Source organism: Martes martes (genome assembly GCF_963455335.1).
Source record: "Martes martes genome assembly, contig: scaffold_397, whole genome shotgun sequence".
Lineage (NCBI taxonomy): Eukaryota > Metazoa > Chordata > Mammalia > Carnivora > Mustelidae > Martes > Martes martes.
This window is the reverse complement of record NW_027666363.1, coordinates 16,762-40,342: the sequence shown is the minus strand read 5'-3', so window position 1 is coordinate 40,342 and position 23,581 is coordinate 16,762. Positions and strand designations below refer to the sequence as shown.

General features: G+C 42.6%; 1 protein-coding gene across 1 annotated transcript; it reads right to left on the bottom strand.

Annotated features, from left to right (window-relative positions):
* Positions 1–1,066: 1,066 nt before the first annotated feature.
* LOC308338063 (sialate O-acetylesterase-like) lies at positions 1,067–23,446 on the bottom strand (the record flags this gene model as incomplete). The annotated part of the gene is made up of 4 exons (XM_080831629.1): positions 1,067–1,205; positions 10,800–10,975; positions 19,302–19,463; positions 23,380–23,446. Coding segments are annotated over 4 exons (544 nt in total), but the record flags the coding sequence as incomplete, so codon positions are not given.
* Positions 23,447–23,581: the final 135 nt, after the last annotated feature.

Below are 23,581 nucleotides of genomic sequence, written 5' to 3'. Positions count from 1 at the left end.
AACTAGGAAAGAAGAGACATCATGCAAATGAAGAATGTGCAGTTTCTTTCTTTCTTTTTTTTTTTTAAAGATTCATTTATTTATTTGGTGGGGAGGGGAAGATCGAGAAAGAGAATCCCAAGCAGACTTCCCAGTGAGCATGGAGGCCAACACAGGACTCCACCCCAGGACCCTGAGATCATGACCTGAGCCGAAATCAAGAGTCGGACGTTCAGTCAACTGAGCCACCCAGGCGCCCCTGGAATGTGGAGTTTCTAAAAGCAGTGGTCAGCAGTGTCAAATGCTAGGGTGTCCGGAGAGCATAACTGGAAGAACAGTGGTAGCCTTGAGGGGAGCCCACTGTTGAGGTGGAAGCAGAAGCCAAATTACAAAGAATGAACACAAGGAAAGGCAGTCAAAAGAATGAGAACAAAAAAATGTTCTAGAAAAGCTTAACAAAGCAAAGGAGAGAGGTGAGGCATCATGAGAAGGCTGTTTATCATGTTCAGTTTTCCTCTGTTTTGTCAGAATAAAAGAAAGGCTAAATCTGAGAGCAGGGCCTGTTTCTGCCCTGCTCACTGCTGTATCCTTGAGGCCCAGCACAAAGCCTGATACAGAACAGGCAGGAAATAAGGATTCTGTGCTAAATGGACAGGGGCGTGGAAGACCAGAGCTCGAAGGGTAAAAGAAGGCTGTGGAGGGGGTGAGCGCCCGCATCAGTGGCAGCCCTAAAACGACACCAGCCCGTTGCGTTCAGACACAGAAACAAAGGAAGGGAGAGAGAAGGAGAAGAACGTTGAGGCAGTGGGGAGAGATGCTGGCAGAGCCCATGCTGAAGGGCCTCAGTGTGTTCAGCGAAGCTCAAGGGAGCATCATCTGCTCAGAGCAAGGAGGGAGAGTCACTGCTGGAATCTTGGGAGGAAACATGAAATGGCTACCATCAGAAATTGGGTGGAAAATCAACAGAAATGAGTAAAGGGATGGCTGAATCATAATAAATAGATCCGAAGCGAACCCAGGATTACAGATTCCACCCAGGGCACGGACCCATTATGTAGGTGACGGCACATGTTCCAGCATCCCTTACCTGAGGTGGGCTTAGCCCACTGCAGGTCAACCTGAGCAAGGTCCTCCAGCTCCTGCTCTGCCTGAGTAAGTGACACGGAGAAGATGCGGACAGACTGATAGGCCGCCGTGTTGGCCAGCTCTCTTGTGGCATTGAATATCTAGAAAAGAAACAGGAATGTCATTTCTTACACCCACCTACTGGGTGGGTATCCCACTATCTATCCCACTACCTCTTAGTAAACACTGCCAACCCTCAGAGCTCCTTCTAAACCTTCATATACCAAGACTGATCAAATAAATAACCAAAACCAGTGATGGGCTGGTCTGAGTCACCTTGAGCCACCTTGATGAACAGAGACCATGATGAATCTTGTCCCCAAAGAAAAGAGGAACACAGTGAAATTTGAGATCTCAACGAGCAAGTCTGAATTAGGTGAGGTTTAGGCTGAAGGTCAACTATCAATTAGACTATATAATATAAAAATATACAATAAGAATAAAATACTTCTATTCAGAAAAGGTATCTCATACTATAAAACCATAGCATTAAATTCTTTTCAAAATGGAGCCCAAAAGACCGGTAGGCGGTAGAGTTGCATAATCCACAGCACCTAAGAGAAGTGTTTTCAAAGGAACACACCTGAGAAATGACTGTAAAAGTACTGCAACATACTGAAACGTTTCAAATGCTTATATTCTCATCTCATCATGGCAAATCGCCCAAGAAAAGTATGGGAGGAGGTACAGCAGTTTGAGAAAGGTGGTGTTTGGCATGAATGCTAAGGGCAGTCCCAAGGAACCAGACAAAGAAAAGTGTCCATCCAAAGATATCACTTTTTCCCAAATCCCTTTACAAAACCTTCCTAGTTGCCAAGAGTATGACGGGAATGGCTTGGAGATTTTCTGGATGAGAACACGTTCTACAAAGGAGCTTCTTTGTTAGTCATTCCTCTGTGAGCTTCCACAAAAGTGTTATTTCCTTCCATCCTGATTTTCTAGTTAGGTTTTTTCAATTTAATTTACAAAGAACATATTATAAATATATTGTTTTGGTTTGTAATCTGTGTGTGTGTGTGTGTGCGTGTGTGTTTTTCTTGCCTTCTCTCTGGCCAGAGACTATCCCCCTGGACTAGTCTGGTTTTACCAAAACAAAGGGCTAAAAGGAGGATCAGGAAGCCCGGTTATCATTGGCCTCGTTGTTGGCCTCCGGGAACAAGAGCTCCAGCTGACAGGACCGCCACAGCGAGAGGCACAGGAGGCTGGGAGACTTTCCATTGGCCGCTGGCCACAGAGTGTGCAGCTGGCTCCCTCTCCCTCCCACCCACCACGGAGAATACAGCTGGCCCTCCAGCCCACAGCGTGAGAGAGACTGCCGCCAGCAGCCAGGGTGCCCCCACAGGGCACTTCATTGAAATAGGCTGCCCCTTGAATCGCCTTTTGACTTGCCACGGAGCCTGCTGTGGCCAATAAGAGGGCCAGCTGCAAGTGAAATGTCTCTCGGGGTCTCCCAGGGAGCCACAGCCTGAAATGCCCGCTGGGTGACAGTCGCTCTAGCCGGACAGGGTGACGGGTGTTCCTCGCTAGCAGGACAGAGATGACAGATGGTGGCGGGAAAATTCCATAGGAAATCCAGCCCTGTTTGTTCCGAGTCCTGCCTGGCAAGCGTACTGTAAAATAAACAGTAAAGAGTGAAAACAGGCTCGAGTGCTCTCAATCTATTCTGGCAGGAAAAGTATTTTTCAGCGGCAAGTACCTGTAAAAAGTCACCTCCCTTGAAATCAGCTCCGCTCTCAGCGCGGAGGATCATACGTCGCTGCCATGGGAACAGGGGATGAAACTGCCTCCCTTCCCTCCACCCACACTAGCTTCCGCACTGACTGGGAACTCAAGTGCCTCCTCGCAGGGAGATGCCAGCGCGGGGAGGCGGTATGGGCGAACCGGCTACTTGTCGTGTAGACCGCCGCGAGCCCTGCCGAGCAGCGCAAGGCCACCAGAGTTGGGCGGCTGGCACCCTCCAAATTACGAAGCACACGGTACTGGTCCCCAACCCCCGGCTGGGGAAAATTTCCATTTTCAAACCCACATTGGTGTCCTATCTCAAGCCAAAACTCGAAAGCCACAGCAAGGGTTAAAAATGGGGGTCAGCGGGGTGGGGGGAATTCTTGCTCTACCTGATGGCAATTACTTCTGAAATTGGTACCCTTTCCCGATAGCACCAAGCCTTCTTGATGGAAGCATTTCCTCAGGGATATTGGCAGCAAATTTAGGAATAAAGAGATTTCAGGAAGATTTTCATTTAAATGACACTTGGTTTCCCTGCTGATGAAAGGGGAAGCCTTCCTCCATCTGCTGAGATCAAATTTCATCTCATCAAACACCTCAGTGTAATTATTTTTCTACCAAGTATTTAAATGAGGATGTAAATGAATACCAAGGTATTTGAAGTCATTAAGGCTGCCTCGGCTGAGAGGGAAAACCATTGGCTCTCAAGGGACCCGCAGTTCACCATCAAAGCAGCTGCTCCCCAGTGTTCATTTTGTAACCTTTATGCCACATTCTTGAATTAATGAAGAAACGTCAAGAATCTATTTCCTCAGAGAATCTTGGCATGGGGTCTGCATGAGGAAGCAAGGCACGTGTGTAAGAATATATGTGTGTGTGTGTGTGCGCGCGCGCGTGTGCGCACACACACAGGGGACAAGGATGAACTTTACTTAAAAAAAGTTTGGATTCTGTAAGTTATAGTCGCTTCTACCACAGTATAATAGAGCAGGTTTAAAGTTGAGGGAATAACTATAAATAAGCCAGCCATCATCATTCCCATGAATCTTTTTTTGTAATATGGTACCAACCCTTTTCTTCTGGATTTTGACTTCTCCATGCGTAAGTAAGGTAGGAATGTCAGGATATTGAAAACTGGGTTTCCTATCTAACAGTGGCCATCTTCTTCGGAGCCTAACTAGAAATATCCAAGTCTTAAGACCTACCCTGACTTAGGAGGCGACAGATGAACATTTAGACTTTTCTCCATTTATACACATCTCACTCAGTGTTATAAATAACACTCAATCTTAAAATTCTACTTTACCCTAACAACAAGATGGGCATACAATCTGCCATTCCCTTCATTTGAATGTGAAGAGTGGTAGGTTATAGTAGAAATCTTACCTCCTCGGAAAAGTCACGTGGAGGGGAGCAAAAAGAAGAGATAGACACTGTGTGTACATGCGTGTACGTGTATATGTGTGTGTGTGTGTGTGTTCGTGTTGGGAGTCTTTAGACGAAAAGGAGAAAAAGGGATAAAGGAGGAGTCATATAAAGCATTCTTTTGATCAAAAAAAATAAAGTTTTACACAGTGTTAAGAGACTGGAGAATTTGGTTTGGATACTGTCAGCACCTAAAATGTTGTCTTGCAAACTAAGTGTATGATTTAAAACAAAAAAAATTTTTTTTAAATTAACTCTTGGCTGTGTTAGAGGGAATCTTTTTTCTATCTTCCTATATGCCAGAGCTTGCAGCCTTGGTCTAATACAGAAGATGCATAAGAGTAAATTCTAGGCAGAGAGAATGTGTTCACTCTTAACAATATCAAAATCTCATTCAGCTTGACAGAAAATGGGATGAGATCCCCTGGCATAGACTGCTATTGGGAACCTGACTGTATAGATACAAATACATCTGGTCCATGCCTTTCTGTGCAAACAGGGAACTACAATTAAAACATTAAGTAAAGTACTGTTTTCCTTAGGGAGTTAGCAGCAATCCCACTTCTATACAAAACCATGCTTTCTCTTAAGATATAAAACTTCAATTTTGCTTCCACTCACTGGTGCTGAAAGGGAACCCCGTTAAAGTTCACCTTAATAAACATTTAAACTCAAAGGTATCCATATATTTAAGCAGGGCAGGAAGCAAGAGTAAACAAGGTATCAGTTACAAAGACATAAATGCAAGAATTTAGATTCTGAATTACAAAACTAATAAAAAATGAAGTAGATATGCACTATTTAGTGATTGGTTAACAAATGAAAAAGAAAAAAAAAGCAATCGGGGTAGAAGAAATAGAAGCAAAACAAGAAATCAAAGTATGTGAAAGGACTCAATTTTATAATTTTCTTTTAAGATAAATGAACTGAGATCATAGTGTCATCATAGAGCTTTTTAAATCTCAAATTTAAGTATTTCTCAAAAATGGAGAAGTAGATAATGAGAGAAAGGCAGGAAAATAAAAATCAACTTGAGAAGAAATTAAGTTTTAGGAAGACCTGGGAAGACAATAATGTTTTCAAGTTCTTAGCCAATTAAAGGAAATAAATCAAAGTACGCAGAACATATCTGTGCCAACCCATAATGCAAATTAAAGAATTAATTCCTAAGATTCCTGTTTATATAATATGACTCTTCATTGTAAACTGTGCATTTGATAAATATTTAAGAGATTAGTTAAGTCAATATCAATTTCCATTCTTACAGCTTTCTTTTAAAAATCAGTTATTTCATGCCCATTATAGAAAAATAAGAACATACAGATAAGCAAAGAAAATCAATCCCAGTTTCAAATGTGTCAAAGAACTTAAGTCAGAGTAATTTTTCTTAAGTTCTGATACTACACAAAAAAATCTTTACTCCTCTTTCAGCAATACTTTAAGCGGATATAGTTTCAATATATCTATGAACTTGCAATACACCGTTCAGCCCTGATTCCAATTGAAATGAAACCACAACAGTTTCCCTTACTTTTATTTTTTTTTAAAGATTTTATTTATTTATTTGACAGACAGAGATCACCAGTAGGTAGAGAGGCTCGCAGAGAGAGAGGGGAAGCAGGCTCCCCGCTGAGCAGAGAGCCTGATGGAGGGCTCGATCCTAGGACCCTGGGATCATGACCTCAGCTGAAGGTAGAGGCTTTAACCCACTGAGCCACCTAGGCGCCCCCCCCTTACTTTTATTTTTAAGTCAGATAGCTTCCACCAAACCAATGAAGCCATGACAATTCGGAGGCCCAAAGCACTAAACCTATCACACTCTATCCCAAAATCCAACCTCTTCATTCTAGACAGTTCTGGGGTTTCATTTGGAAGGTAGAGCAGATTTTAAAAAGGAAGCTGAGTGCTAAAGACATAGAGCACCAAGGCTTTGTGCTACCACTGCTGTCTTGCTAGAATACCAAAGTACGAGGCGTGCTTCCCTTGGCAACTTTTTCCAGTGTCCTTTCTATCCAGCTTTACTTAAGAGACCTCACTTAGGGGCGCCTGGGTGGCTCAGTGGGTTAAGCCTCTGCTTTCGGCTCAGGTCATGATCCCAGGGTCCTGGGATCGAGCCCCACATTGGGCTCTCTGCTCAGCAGGGAGCCTGCTTCCCTTCCTCTCTTTCTCTGCCTGCCTCTCTGCCTGCTTGCGATCTCTGTCTGTCAAATACATAAATAAAATCTTTTAAAAAAAATTAAAAATTTTTTAAAAAAGAGACCTCACTCAATCAGAGGGGCCCTATTTTCTAAGAGCAACGAAGACGTGAACCTTCAAAGTGAATTTCATCACTGACTGACATATTGGCAAATCAGAATTCCCTTGCTCTGTCCCACCTGATTCTCCATGTACTCTATGTGCCTCATCCCTCCTTGGGAGCCTACCAGTGCTCTTCCACCCAATATTCTAGCAGTGAAGCCTCTATATAGTTATATAAGGGAGGAGAAAAAATGTGAGGTCTCAAAATTTAAGAACAGTCACTCTTCAAAGACCATGACTGAAAGAGAGAAAGAAGAATTGATGCCAACAAAAGAAATCCTAGGCTATGAAAAAACTGAGCAAAAATAATCATCACTGGCCTATTATCTCTCCTTTCTGTGTAAAGAAAAAACATATCTAAACATATTAATTTGACATATGAATATATATTAATTTCATATATGACCTCCAAGTGAAGTATCAAGATGTCTACAGCTTACCTTGAGATAGTTCACACACACACACACACACACACACACAAATACATAAACCAAATATGGCAAAATATTCACAACTGTCAATCTAAGTGATGGGTATATAGGTGTGTATAAGTCTCTTAACTTTTGTATGTGCTTGAAATGTTTTATAATAAAAAGTTTAAAAACACAGTGACATCTTATTTTTAGACAGCAGTTTTCAATTTATAAAGACCTTTTAGAAACAAACACAATAATTTAATCTTTGTAAATTAGGTCAGATATAATCACTATTATAGTACAGTCATGAAAACTAAGTCCCAGACATTTAACAAAATTCAACATACTTTCATGATTAAAAAAAAAAATTTCAGACAACTAGAAATAGAGATAAATTTCCTCAACATGATAAAAGGCATTTATGAAAAACCCACAAGTGAGATCACACTCAGTGGTGAAAGAGTGAAAGTTTTCTCCCCAAAACCAGGACAAGACAAGGATGTCTGTTTTCACCACTATTACTCAAAATCACACTAGAAGTTCTAGCCAGAGCTATTAGAAAAGAAAAAAGAAATAAAAGGCATCCAATTAGGTATAACTATCTCTATCCACAGATGATATGATCCTATACTAGAAACCACCTCCCCTCAAAAAAAAATCCACAAGGAAGCTACCAGAACTAATAAACTAATTTAGCAAAGTTTCAGGGTACAAGACCAACATGCAAAACTCACTTGTTGGGCGCCTGGGTGGCTCAGTGGGTTAAGTCTCTGCCTTCAGCTCAGGTCATGATCCCAGGGTCCTGGGATCGAGTCCCACATTGGGCTCTCTGCTCAGCAGGGAGCCTGCTTCCCTTCCTCTCTCTCTGCCTGCCTCTCTGCCTACTTGTGATCTCTGTCTGTCAAATAAATAAAATCTTAAAAAAAAAAAAAACTCACTTGTTTCTATACACCAGCAACGAGCAGTCTTATGAGAAAATTAATTTATAATAGTATCAAAAATAATTACTTAGGAATAAAGCTAGCAAAGGAGGTAAGAAATGAGTACATTGAAAACTGTAAAACACTGCTGAAAAAAAATAAAGATGTAAATTAATGGGAAAACATCCCTTCATATCAAGAAGGCTTAACCCCATTAAAATGTCAGTATTACCCAAAGCAATCTATAGATTCAACACAGTATCTATCAAAATTACAGTAGCCTTTTTTTGCAGAAATGGAAAAGTATATCTTCATATTCATACGGAATTGCAAGGGACCATGACTAGCAAAAAACAATCTTGAAAAAGAAGAATAAAGTTGGAAGACTTATACTTCCCAACTTTGAAACCTTCTACAAAGCTACAGTAATTAAAACAGTATGGTATGAGCATAAGCAGAGACATATAGATCAATGGAATAAAAGAGGAAGCCCAGAAATAAACACACATATATGGTCAATTGGAATTCCAAGAGTGTGATAGCAAAAGGCTAGTCTTCAACAAATGATGCTGGGAGAACCGGATATCCACTTGCAAAAGAATGAAGTTAGACCTTCACCTCATACCTTCACCCAATAAAAACTGACCCCAAAAAATGGATCAAAGAGCTAAAACTATAGAATTCTTAAAGGACAACACTGGGGAAAACCTTTGTATTTGGCAACAATTTCATCAGTATGACACCAAAAGCACAGACAACAAAACATTAATAAATGAACTAGACTTCAACAAAATTAAGAAATTTTGTGTATCAAAGGATACTCTCAAGAATGTGAAATGACAACCTACAGAGTGGGAAACTATTTGCAAATCAAATATCTGAAAAGAGATTAATATCTAGAATATATAAATAATTCCTACAACTCAACAACAAACACCCCAATTGAAAAATGGGCAAAGATTAAGGAAGGTACATATTGCATGGCACACTGGGTGTTATATGCAAACAATGAATCATGGAACACTACATCAAAAACTAATGATGTACTGTATGGTGACTAATATAATGTAACAAAAAATAATAAAACTTTTTTAAAAATAAATAAAAATAAATAAATAAATAAATAAATAAAAAGAACTTAGTTCTCTAAGAAAATATATAAATGGCCAATAAGTACATGAAATAACACTCAACATCATTAATCATTAGGGAAAAGCAAATCAAAACCACAATCATATCTACTAGCATGGCTATAATAAAAAAAATTTTTTTAATTAACAAAAAACCAGAAAGTAACATGTGTTAAAGAAATTGAAACCTTTGCAGATTCCTGGTAGGAACATAAAATAGTACAGGCACTGTGGAAAAATGGTTTGGTGGTTCCTCAAAAGTTAAACATAGAACTAACAGATGATCCAGCAATTTCACTCATAGGTACATATCCAAAAAAACTGAAAGCAGGGACTGGAACAGATATCTGTAAAGCGATGTTCCTAGCAGCATCATTCACAACAGCCAAAAGACAGAAACCCCCAAGCATCCACCAACAGAAGAATGGATAAAAAAAAATGCGTCATAAAAAAGGGCAAAATTTCAATATATGCTACAACACGGATAGACCTTGAAAACATTATACTTAGTAAAATGAGTGAGACACAGAAGGACAAAGATTGCATGATTCCATTTACAACAGGATCTAAAAAAAAAGAAAAAGAAAGGAAGATGGTTTCTAGGCAGAAAATGAATGAATGAATGAACTAAAGAACGAATGAGGGGCTCCTGGGTGGCTCAGTGGGTTAAAGCCTCTGCCTTCAGCTCAGGTCATGATCTCAGGGTCCTAGGATCGAGCCCCGCATCGGGCTCTCTGCTCAGCAGGGAGCCTTCTTCCCCCTCTCTCTCTCTGCCTGCCTCTCTGCCTACTTGTGATCTCTTTCCTTGTGAAATGAATAAATAAAGTCTTTAAAAAAAAAAAAAAAAAGAACGAATGAATTTAATACTTGGGAATAAATCTAGCCAAGGAGGTAAGAGACTTATACACTGAAAACTGAGGTACAGGAATAGGCAAATTCATAGAAAGAAAGCAGAACAGAGGTTACCAGGGGCTGGAAGAGGGAGAAAAGGAGGAGTTCTTGTTTAATGGGTACAGAGTTTACACCAGGGATGATGAAAAAATCTTGAGTATAGATACTGGTGATAGGTACGCACAGGACCGTGAATATATTGAATGCCCCAGAGTTGTACACTTGGCAATGGCTAAAATGATAAATATGATGTTATATTCATTTTAACAATGATTGTTTTAAAAAGCACATTTTGAAAACAAAGTCTCAGAAATACAGTGATACAACTGATGAAAGTCATACAACTGATGAAAGGCAAAGCCAACATTTGGTCTCAATTTGTTAAATCTCCATGACAACAAAAGACGTGTATTCTACTAGATGCATAGCTTAAAACAAAATCTAATTGTTTTGATTTCCAGGCTCTCTCCAGAAGCTCATCTTCTAAAACCTATCAAGAAGAAGAGTAATCTACTTTGTCTTCAATTTGATATGAAATCTGCCTGACCATGAGATGCTCCAGCTTCTGCCTTTAGCTCAGGAAGGGGAGGAAAGAGTGCCCCACACCCTTACAGTGCACCAGGCGTGATTAAGAAAGGCTCTGGAGTCACCTGGCTCTATTAATAACTGCTGACCTTAAGCAGGTCATTTAAACCTCCCTGGCCAGTGTCCCCATCTAGGAAATGAATGATATTCACCTCATCAAGTCATTAAATCAAATTATTACATTCCAAACACTTAGAACAGATTTTGGCCTCTGGTGAAAAAGAAGGTTTCTACCTCCTCCTTCCTCCTTCTTTTTTCTTCTTCTTCATCATCAACATTATTAACACTGAACCTCTGAAAATTACCTGTGAAACTGTCATCTGCATGTTACTCTGCCCACTGCAAAGCCAGACATCTCCAAACAGGACATCATGAACTCTCAGAGTGCTGTTCGTTCTCCCAAAAGTCTGTTGTGCCATCATCTCGTAAGGTCCCCCAGGCTTTATAGGATCCAGAACCACCATCCAGCTGTTAGAGTGTCCTGAAAGCATTAAGAGGCTCCAAGGAATTAATCAATCAATTAAAATGAAATTAAAGCCCAGTCCTGCCATGCGTCACACTCATTTGCGGCTAAACCCAGACATTGTGATGAACTGAATTCAAAGATAGGAAGATTGGCCAAATTTCACACAAGCAAATAGAAATAACAAAAGCAGTGGCATTTCTATCCTTAATCTGTACCAGTCCCTCCTTCCTTGTAACTGAAGCATTTACAGGAAAAATAAATCACCCGGTTATAATCCTAAGTGAGAACAGACAAAAACATACTGAGATTAAAATTCAGGGAGTTTAATTTAAAAAAATAAACATTAAATAGAAACTCTCATCCAACTGCCAATATTAATAGAATTATAATCTAATGGATTTACACAGTGCCCCAAACTAGTCTGTATTATATAATCAAATATGAACACAGGTTAGAGAAATCATTTACAATCTGGAACTTTCCCCTTACTTGATGGTATCATCCTTGTCATCACTCCCCGCCCCACTCCCCATGTTGCGTCCAAGGATTAACACTACCGTTGGGTCTGGGTTCTCCAGACTCACAGGTGAGCAGAGAAAGTGACATACAAAGAAACGGTAGGAGCATACAAATGAATCTCTGTGAAGAAGCTATTCAGACGTGCCCAATTAATTATTTTCAGAGTTATTTACCAGACACAAGGTTTTCGGACTCAATTAGGGAGATGAAAAAGCTATCCAAGACCCTATTTCAGAAATTCATAGCATATTCCTTAAGAACCACCCCCCTACCACCTTCCTACCTCTCACCCACTCATACCACCACCACTGCCAACATCATACTCAGAAACTTAAGGAAAATATCTTCAAAATGGCAAAATTATGCCTCGGAGGAACCAAACAACATGCACAAAGTTGAAGAAATGTGAGTGAGAAAAAGAAAGAACATAGAGAAGTGATCATTTTAAAATAAATATTCTTGGCACAATGCCAAAGAATACAAAATCGTTTCTAATCTGTGCCCATCGGATCAATGTTAGTTCAAAGGGAAAGAATGGTAAGAACTGGAAATGGAGCAGCCTGAAGTCATCACAGCAACCTGTAAAAAAAAATAATCATAATGAAAAAACACTATCCAGGTGCCTACTGTGTGCTAGACATGGTGCTAGGTTCTTCCAAATCAGCAAAAGCTACACAGGAGCATGAGGGGTCCAGACCCACGATAGGAGATGGGAGATGAGTAACAGCTCGGGCCATACAGGATTGCTCAGAGTCTTGGGGAAAGTGTCCAAAAGGCCCAAGGCACCAGCAAAAGGGTGCACGCGTGTTCCTCTCAAAAGTAAAACTGACTGAGATTGCTTCTCCCGTCCCTTGGAGGTCAATTAAAGCCAGGTCCAAATGGTCACTATCGTTTTTACACCACCAATAGCCAGACAGTAACATATTAAATGTATAATTCACCTAAAGCGGAAAAATCACTGTTTTGGAAACAGTGGGCAGCTAGTGCAGATTGTGTCGCACAGGTGTGATATGTGCCATATGGCTCACGCTTCTGAGCAGACAGACACTCCAATCTGTCCCAACTACAGTCTTGCCAAGGTCTTTCCAGGCTTCTTGCACGGACATATCTTCCCGAAGCTCTGTCCTTCTGCCACCAATGTTACTCATTTACTGATGAGGAGGTCAAAAAACTTAGACAGGACGATTTTTTTAGCTTTCTACTACTAAACAATCTATTTCTACTCGCAGTTGCTTACTGGATGTTTACACTTCGCTTCAGTCACATAGTATGGCTGGTGAACAAAACGGCCTTCACCGGGCCCTCTGGAATGTTTTGCTGCCCAGCAACAAAAAGACAAATAAGGGCAAGGGGAGACGTTTGGACAAGAGATGGCAACATCGGCCTACGACAGCAGGAGGATGAGCTCCTTCTAGAACCTAAATAGTCTGAAGAGGACTAGGGATGCAGGCCTGGCGCTTATCCCCAAGCACTGCTCTCCTAAGGAAAGCTCTCAGCTCCCTCAAAGACCCTGGAGAACTCCCTCCGCCCTGCTCCTCAAGTTCTCTCAGTTTCAAGCAGTTTCCCCCTCCCACTTGATAAAAAATAAATAAATAAATGAACTCTGACACAATAATGAGGCTTAAATGAAGGCGCCTGGCCCGGAACGCAGGAGAAACCAGACCCACTGCAGAGAGCTGACTAGGGGTCAAACTAACTCAGAAACAATTCGGCTAAAACAACAAGGATTCCCTCCCTGGTTAAATACACACAAAGGAGGGCAACCCCTGTGAAGGCTGCTTCTTAGACTAAAGGCAAGGGTAGAATGACAAAGGCAAAAGTCACCCCGTTTCCCACAGAGAACGGCTGGATAAAGTGGAGCTCACCACAGGATGACGAAATCCACTGAGAGATTTTAGAAACTGTGTTGACCCACCACATCCATGAGGTTGAAGCCAAACAATACAGCTGAGGCACTGACTAACAAGAGTTGGAAGTTCACCCCCTCCAGCTGGCTTTCCGCTGATCCTGATGGGCTTTCTGAGCAACAGCTGCTCTGGTTCCTTCTTCTGGGCCCTCAGCACCTGCCATCTTACCACCTCACTTAACAATCCGGGCCCAGGTTTCCGTACATTCTCATTTTTGTTGCATTCAAATTTCTGCTTCCTCACATTCTTTCTTCTCCCATGGGGGAAGATTCATGTCCCTCCTTCATTATAGAGTGTCTTTGAGTGCTTACCGTGTGCCAGGCATGCCATCAGGTAACCCACAGACAGTAAACGCCAGCGCTGAGTTACACCACCAAGAAAGCCATGCAAACCAATTAGGGCTTTGTGTTTCCGCGTCCAATGGTGAGTGTATCTGGTGGCCTATTTCTTCCTGTCCCTCTTCTCTTCCTACTTCTCCATATACCCGGCCAAGGGCTTAAGTAAAGAACTCTCTTCTTTTTTTTCTCTCTCCATCTCCCTGACCAACCCCCACCTCAAAAATCAGAAGGACAAATCATCAAAGGGAAAAAAATTAAAGGAATTTGTCTAAAGACATGATTAGTCATAAAGTGCTTTCATGCTTTCTTCCCTTTTGCTATTCACAAAGGATGGTAATTAGTTTTCGGGTTATTGTGCCAAATCTCAGATGCCAAGAGAAAAAGGAAAATTATCCATGACCGTTCCCTTCCCAAAAGGAAAGCCTAGAGCTGGAAGAAGCAGCCTTATTTGCTTCTTCCCCCACAGAAACCCTGGCACTTCACCAGCCGCAAATCAGTTCAGTGATTTGTGGAAGTGACTGGGAGATCTCAGTGCCCAAAATGCCCCTTGACAACCTACATTTATTCTGTATAAAGTTCATCTCCACCACCACCAAATATGAATGCAAAAAGAAAAAAAAAAAAGCTTGAGTATTTTTCTAGCAATAAAACTGTTTATGCAAGTTGTTTAAATGATAGCATGCTATGGCAGACACGGTGACCCTCCCCATAAGTCACACCCTTATGTAGTCCCCTCCCCTGCAAATGCAGGCAGAATCTGTGATTTGCTTCTAACCAACAGAAAATGGCAATGGGGGAGGAGATGTCATTCTTGTGATGATTTGGTTAAAGATAAAGGAGTTTTGCCAATGGAATTAAAGTCCCTAATCAGCTGACTTTAAGTTAATGAAAAGGGAGAATTCTTGGGTAGGCCCCGACCTGATAAGGGAGCCCTTTAAAATAAAGAAGGTCTTGGGGCACCTGGGTGGCTCAGTGGGTTAAGCCTCTGCCTTCAGCTCAGGTCGTGATCCCAGGGTCCTGGGATCGAGCCCCGCATCGGGCTCTCTGCTCAGCAGGGAGCCTGCTTCCCCCTCTCTCTCTGCCTGCCTCTCTGCCTACTTGTGATCTCTGTCTGTTAAATAAAAAACAAAATCTTTAAAAGAAAATAAAATAAAAAAATAAAGAAGGTCTCAAGATCGGAGACTTGGAGCCACAGAATTGCTTCCACAAATGCTGTAGGCATAAGGAAATGAATCTGCCTGCAATCTACAAGAGCGGGGGATCATTCCCTGGTCAACCTTCCAGACGAGAACACAGCCCAGCCAACACTTGATTTCAGTCTTGTGAGACCCTGAGCAGAGAACCCAGCTGAGTGATGGCCCAGGCTTCAGATTTCTAGAAACTGTGTCATAATAAATATGTGTTCTCGTAAGCACCTAAGTTTGTGGTAGTTTATTTATTATGTAGCATAGAAAAGGAGTATGCATGCTAACACTGCAACCGGGAGTTTTTGCTTCTCTAAGGGGTTTAAGCTTTTTGGAATTCTCTAAGTTACAGAAAATATCTCTGCTTACCTCAGTCGTGATGACAAATCCAGACACACCCTCATGTTACCACCCCCCATGCATCCCCCATATGCATCAGAGTGAGAGGATACACGCTATCCCCCCTCATTTTATTCCTTGTGTCTGAAAGAATCATCAGGCATCATTTGACAAGATGGTCTGAATAGGCCCGTACCTGACCCATATTCCCAATCATTCCCTCAAGTTTTTAATTTTCCCAAAGCTTGAGTGTCAGTCTGCTGGACAAAAACCTTCATGCTGTTAAATCCATTTTGTTGCGGGCACCCAGGGGATTGATTATAGGTAATAAGGTAAATATTAACAGAGACAGAGTGACAAATTGAGGTAGTCTGGCTGAAAATCCCAGAGCCCTCATGAAAATTCAGATAGAAATCAACCCTCTGATATACCCTGTAGTGTTTCCTTTGAGAAGCATTTTCTTTGCTGCCCTATAAAATTTCCTATATGTCTATGTCCTTTACTCCAAATAACACTTTATCTGTTTTGCTTCTTGTGCAGAACAGAGCGAGACGCCCCTATTGGTAGTTCATGGATCTACATACAATGCATACCTTTCTTCCTTACCTAGCAAACGTGGACAGCCTAATAAAGAGATCTACCCCCACTGCTACCAATAACATCCCCCCTTTTCCTGTGAAATTACCGTCAATAGTCCATGAATCACTCGGTTCCCTTAGGCTGCTGCTGGATATTTTAACTTTAAATGACACATCACTCTGCAGTAAAGCAACAGAAACATTACTTAAACCTAAAGTACCGAATGTGAAAGGAAAGCATGAGAGAGTGCGTTCCTGCAGGATGGGCACAATTTGTATTCTTCTTCATATTTTCTAGGGTTTCAGTGTTTTATACACAATAAGCCTTCGATTGATAGTTATAGGATTGAACTCAAGACAAGTGAGCAAGTTCACTATCACCATGAAGGAAAAGAAAGGCTCACCCCCTAATTAATCACCGCCCACCCAGCCACGCCTTGTTGTCACTACCTATCCTCGTGTCCCATCTCTGGCCATTCCAAATATTGGTCTTACAATAGCCATGAGGGGAGAAAAGACTTAAAATAATGCATAAGAACATTTTTAAAAATCTGAAATGCTATATATTTGGGCAAAGATCAAGATGCCCCTATAAATAGGTTTACAGATCTATATTAAATAAATACCTTTCTTTTGCACCAAGCAAATGTGGAGAGCCTAATAAATATATATAAAGTATATGCATATATACATGTATATATGTACACACATACATATGTATATACGTAAATACATATAAATATATATATCTTCTGTATCTACCATTATAGTACTATGTAGCCTCTGTCTTCTAAATATTTATTGGTATGTTAATTATTGGCACCAAGGAAATCCTATTTATTATATTTAAACTACAGAGGTTCTTTGGATTTCTAAATCGACATCATTTACTGAGATTATGCTCAATAAATACTCTGTGCTGCTAATTTCTGAGATGGACACAACACAAAAAGAAAGCACTGCTCATCTCTCGAATTCCTTTTCAGTTTATCCTATAGGTCACCAGTAGCATTTAAATCTAACAGAGAACAACTGCTCAATCAGCTTAAGCTTCCCTTTTAACTCTTAGTCTCACCCAATAACATTCTTACTTCAAGAAGTTTTAAAATCCAAGAACTAGAAGCACTCGCCTTGCATCTACGGCTGGAACATAATAGTTAAAAATGTTCGGGGTGCCTGGGTGGCTCAGTGGGTTAAAGCCTCTGCCTTCAGCTCGGGTCATGATCCCGGGGTCCTGGGATCGAGCCCCTCATCTGGCTCGCTGATCAGCAGGGGGCCTGCTTCCTCCTCTCTCTGCCTGCCTCTCTGCCTACTTGTGATCTCTGTCTGTCAAATAAATAAACAAAATCTTTTAAAAAATAAAAATAAAAATAAAATAGTTAAAAATGTTCGTTGAATGGAAATTAATTACAAAGAGACTGCACCAGGATCTGGATCACTCTGAATTGGATATTGACAAGAACTGATTCGGCGATCTTTGTTTTCAAGGGCCAAAAGAATTTCCATAAGCTTCCCAGTCATCCATACATTCAACTCACAGCTCAAACCACCAACTCCCACCTTCACCCCACTGCTCCCCAAAGTACCCTCCTTACCCACCTGCCTCTCACCTTGAATACTCCATAGCTATATTGCTACTTCGAACCAAGATCTGATCCAGTCTCCACTTGACCCAGCCCTGACTGTAACTTCCTGCCTCCAGTAATTTCCAGCTATGCTCCTCCCACGCTATCTTACACAGCTTTATCTCTTCTAGACAGAGAATCCTTTGTAGGACTTGTCTGCTCATGGAAGCTTCTGGTTCTCCTTGAACATCCTCGCAGCCACCACCTTGGGTCAGGCCTTCACGGTCTATTGCCAGAATCTCATAACTGCCTACCAGTTCTCACCACCTCTACTCTTACTGATCTCCAATCCATTTTCCACGGTGCTGCCAGAGTCATCTTTCTAAAATACAAATCCAACTGAGTTATTTTGCTGCTTAAAATCTAAAAATCCAAACCAGAATATATAATCCTTAGCAGTGACAGACAAGCCTTCCTACATTTCCAACCTTCTCCCCCATCATCTGCCAACAGTCACACACCCCAGTGTTCAAGCAAACCAGCCTGCTTGCCATCTCGCCAAGGACCCGTGCTCACTCACACCTCCATGCTTTCGTCCAGGCTATTCTCCTACCTGGTTTGCCCTACTCACCTTTCAAGATAAACCTCAGGCTAAGTGAATTATCTCCTCTAGGCGCTCCCAGAGCACACTGCAATTCTAGACTGTGGCACCTAACGCACTTACCTGTCATTGCTTATTATTTTTCTCTCTCCTCTCCTAATCTGTAAGCTTCCTTAGAAGACCACATCTAGGGGTGCCTGGGTGGCTCAGTCATTAAACGTCTGCCTTCATCTCAAGTCATGATCCCAGGGTCCTGGGATGGAGCCCCACATCAGGCTCCCCGCTCAGCAGGAAGCCTGCTTCTCCCTCTGCCTCTGCTTGTGTTCTCTCTCTTGCTGTGTCTCTCTCTGCCAAATAAATAAATAAAATCTTTTAAAAGAAGAAGAAGAAGAAGACCACATCTATCTCGCTAATCATTGTATCACCACTACCTAGCACAGTATCTGGCACACGGGGACTCAATAAATATTTGACTGACTAAATATAACAATATAGTGGCAGCTAACATTTATTCAGTACTTCCTATGCACTTGGCACTGTTCTAAGTACTTTACATGTGTTAATTCATTTAATCTCCGCAATAATTCTAAATATCATTTTTTTAAATATCTTATTTATGTATTTGAGACAGAGAGCACAGAAGAAGAGTGAGAGGGAGAAACAGACTCCCTGCTGAGCAGGGATTCCCGCTATGGGACTCGATCCCAGGACCCTGGGATCATGACCTGAGCCGAAGGCAGCCACTTCACTGACTGAGTCACCGCAGCACCCTTGAATATCATTATTATCCCCACTTTAAAAATAAGGAAATTGTGATGCAGAGACATTAAATAACATGCCTGAGGTTATATGGTGATAATGTGACAGAGTCAGAACCTGAAGCCAGACAGTGAATCCAGAGCCTAAGCTCTTCAGCCCTCCTCCATACCGCCTCTCCTTCATATATGATTCAGTTCAAACAGTAGTTTCTGCAGGAACCATCTCTTACCATCCAGTCTGAGTCAGACGTTTCTCTTCTGAATCCCATGACACCCTATATACACCTTCACCATAGTATTCATCACGCTGCAGTTTATGACTTGGTGTCTATTCCCATTACTCCATGAGACCCTGGATGGCAGGGGCTTTGACTTTGTCTTGATTTCCTTTGTATCCCCAGGGCTCTACACATGGTAAATACTTGAGCTCTTAGGGGATGGTGGATAATGGATGGCTGCGATAACCGGAGCTGGAGCCTAAGCATTCATTTCCAGATTATCCAGCAGGTGGCAGAAGAGGACAAAAGCTGAACAGAGGACCAGCCTCCTTACCTTTCACACTCGTCACTTTCTTCATGATGGTTTCCTGACCTTGCCACAGAGTCACTGTCACCGTGGCTCCAGATGTGCCATAGCCCCAAATCACTGCCCCGGCAGGCTCCTTCTGCAGCACCATGTAATTACTGATGTATGAGGCGAAGCGAAAGGCGACATCTAAAAAATGTAACAAACCCTTAGAAAAGCGTCATCACCAACTGAACCTGCTCAAACAGCAAGGAACAGAAAGTCTTTATACAGGACAAGTTGACTATATCCAGCCCTTTTCATTCTTCTAAACCCAGATCTTATTCCTCCCAATTAGCGACCTAACAAGAACGGTTGCCAACAACAGGCAGTATAGTACAAGGTGACCAATAAAAGGAAAACTCAAAGAGCCTAGGGCAACCCATGTGCCACCAGCCTCCTCCCCCTCAGAGCACCTGACCTGCCTTTGCCCTGGGGCTTGGCTCTGCTGCTTCACTTTCTCCCCCCAAATTGCTAACATGCTCCTCTTATACACCCCACAGATGGTATTTATGAGAAAAATAAACCACTTCCTTCCCCTACTTTCTATTACCACGCCCACTCCTTGTTGCTGGGAATAAAGAAACCTGTCTCCCTCCAACACAGCCTTCCCTAATCTTTCCCCTCACTCTTTATCTCCCCTTTTCCATCCTACTAGTGTCGATTTCCCACGAAGAATTCCCCTTATTGTGGTTTCTTTTTTTTTTTTTTCTGGACAACCCACTGAAAATTCTAAATAAGCATTTATGAATATCTGCAATGTCCGCTTCCTCCTAAGGTAAGTACAGATAAATTAAGAGGTAAGAATAAGGTCAGTGGGAAATAGAAGGTCAAAATGTCAGAACAAAGGTCTTCTGTCTCAATTTTACCCATCTCGCAAGCTAAATTATATAAAAAGAACAAGAGGGAGAGCACTTGAAACTGCAGATTCTATTCTAGAGTCACTAACAAGACTGAATAAGAACTCACTTTAACGAGATCATTCCTATTTTTAACATGCAGCCTATATTGAAGTATTTTATTAATAACAAGCATCTATCCAAATTATCTCAGTGAGTTCCTCATCAAAACTTAACAAGGGAAAAAAAAAAAAACTTAAGTTATGTCCCAATTTGTCTGAGCAAAACAGACTAAAATCCCTAGAAGAAAATAATTAACAAAGTTATGGGTTTTTTTAAGGGCTTTAAGCAAAAATGATGGGCAGGAAGGAGAATGAGAACTAAGAAGGTTGACATTTTCCTCCCTGGAAGCTACAAATAAGGATGGCCCCTTAGGCTACGCTTAACAGGACAGCACAGTTAATGGGGTCTATCCCACACAGACCCGGTGGCCTATTTGTCCTGTGTTTCGAATAACAGCCCAGTCACTAAACATGCTCTGCTCTCCCTCTCTCTCATGAGCTTTTAGTCCCATCATATAACTGACATAACAACCAAAGATCATCCAGAAGGCTGGATAATGGGCTGGAGAGGCACAGCTACCACAGGCAAAATGCTCCGCGAAGAGACTCTCCCACCCCACAATTGCATAAGCAGGTTGGCAGCAAGCTGGAGGGAAGGGGAGAGGCACATGTGTGGGAGGGCCTAGTCTTGGGTAGGTACTTCATATGGAACAAAAACTGGAAACCAAAGGGCTAAGAGCTAAGCAGAGAGAGGGTGAGGGGAGGGGGGAACAGAATGAAGGAAACCAGCTGTCAGCTCCCACATGAGCCTGTGCAAACCGATGGGCTCTCTGAGTACAGCCATTGTCTTCCAGACAGGGGACACATCTTTCCGAGTCCGTCTGTTTTCGCCAACACGCATTTACTGGACCTCCTTGTGCCTGGCTCTATTCTGCGTTAAAGAATTTTATTTATTTTTTTTTAAGATTTTATTTATTTATTTATTTGACAGAGGGAGACACAGCGAGAGGGGGAACACAAGCAGGCGGAGAGGGAGAGGGAAAAGCGGGCCTCCAGCGGGGCGGGGAGCCTGATGTGGGACTCGATCCCACGACCCTGGGATCATGACCGGAGCCAAAAGCAGATGCTTAATGACTGAGCCACCCAAGCACCCTGCGTTAAAGAATTTTAGAGGTAGAAAGGATCTTTCACACCCCAACGCACAATCATGTTACTTACTGATCACCAGACTGACACCCAGGTAGCTTAGGTAATTGCAGTTAATAGCGTGAGTATTAATTAATTAATTTGACAAATATTTATTGATGCCTCCTGTGTGCCAGGCACCACTTTAAGCACTGAAAACACAACAGGAAGAAAAAGAAAACAGACAAAAATCCCACTAGCAGCAGGGAGCTTACGTTTATACTGGGGAGCTTACTTGTGGCAGGCACAGTGCTAAGTGCACTGCACATCATCAACCCCTTTGACCAACCTGAAACCACACAGTGGTTTAGGACAGGCCTAGAAACCAAGCCACCTTGGATTCCAAAGTTACTGCAATTTCCACTCTGCTGCAGTTAGATACTGGTGGTAAATTAAAAAAAAAAAAAATCCTATTCCCTGCCCTTATAAAGCTCACATTCCAAGCCGATAAGAGTAGACAGTGGAACATTACCAAGGAATTGAGCAATGGACAAAATAGGAGACTAGGAAAGGAGGCGGGGCTGGTCATTCCTTTTGTCAAATACAAGACACTTAGCATTTGAATTTTTTTTTTTTCCTTCATTTGGGTGTTGGAGTAGACAACAGGAATTAGCATTCTGGGGACATTAAAAGTAGTCATTAAAATTAGACTGACAAAATTAGAACAGTGTTTACGTTACCTCTGGTGGATGCATTGGAGAGGAACACCCAGAGAGTCTCAATAAAATGCAATGACCTAGTTATTAAGTTGGGTGCAACACCCATGGGTATTCAATTTTTTTGTTTCATTGCTCATATATTTTTATACATTTCAACTATTTTACACAGTCAACATGGGCACAGGGGGAACGACTGGAAAGAAAGATGCCTGGATATGCAACCAAATAAGTAAAGAAAATTTAAAGCATTAATGAAAAATACGGTCATTGTAAATCAAAGTAATGGAACGGTAAGACCCAAAGGTGAAGACAGAATACCGTATTGGCATTAAAGTTAACAGCCTTTAAAAGAAAAACTAATTTGAAAATAGTCTTACTCTCCTCTCCTAGGCTGGACTCAAAGGTCACGGAGTGGGAATGAGAGTCAGAAAGTGCTATGCAGAGCAGTGCTGGTCTACACTTCTGTTAAAGCCCGAGACACTACTGATGGGCTGCAGGCGGTCTCAGTCTGGGTACTTCTGGGTTCGCAGGTGGAGCAAGAGTCATTTCTCTGCACCCTGTCCCCATCCTCACTTCAACTTTCGTATCTTAGCAGGGATCTGTGGGGTCCACTGTTTGAATGGTTTGAGGGAAACAAGGGGTCCAGCATTATCACTGTACTTGACATTAGCGGGCGGAGTCCACCCTCTGGTTCTCCATGGTTGTGGCTCGGTGTCCAGCCTGGAGTAGTCAAATGACAGGATCCGCCCTGGACAGTGGTCAAAGTGAGTCGCCCTCCTCCCCGATGCCGTGCCATTATCCCACCACCGAAATCCGTAACCTGCGCCAGAAATCAAGGCTAAGCCTTAAATATTCTGAGCTAGTGAGGGGGTTGTATTTCCTAATCCTAATCACCACTTAAACTAGTCAAATATAATTCCCCCAAGGAACCAGGCTTGAAGCAAACCCTCCCCAAGGGTACTACTGAGGGGGCAGCAGGGAAACGTTGGGGATGACTCAGTCACCTGTTTCCAAATATTATCTAACGAGCTTCACCACCCCCCTTCGCCTTCCCCTGCGGTTATTCAAAGACCCCGAGGGCCTCGGTCTGGGACCTTTGGGCCTCCCCCTTAAGATACGTCCACATGTCCCTCTGCGCCACACCGGTCATCAGGACCGTGCAAGGGTATGGAGAAAGCGGACCGACCGCAGTCACTGCGGCCTAGGCCTGGGTCCCGAGGCCGGCTCCAGGGTCGCGGTTCGCGGGTCCTGCAGAGGACGCGGCATCTCGGAGCCCGCGCAGGCGGACGGGCAGGGGTCGGGCCGAGCCGGGCCGCCTCACCTGCACTCGTGTCGGCCGGCAGGATTAAAGGCAGCACCAGCCCAAACACAAATCCGGGCGCTACCATGTTGGCGAAGATCCGCCCCCCCGGTGCGGGACTCCGGACGCGGACTTCAGGGGCTGGGGGGCGGGGGGGAGCGGTGCCGGAGTCGTGGGCGGGGCCTGCGCGGGGCGGGGAGGCCTGACTCCACCCCTCCCGGGC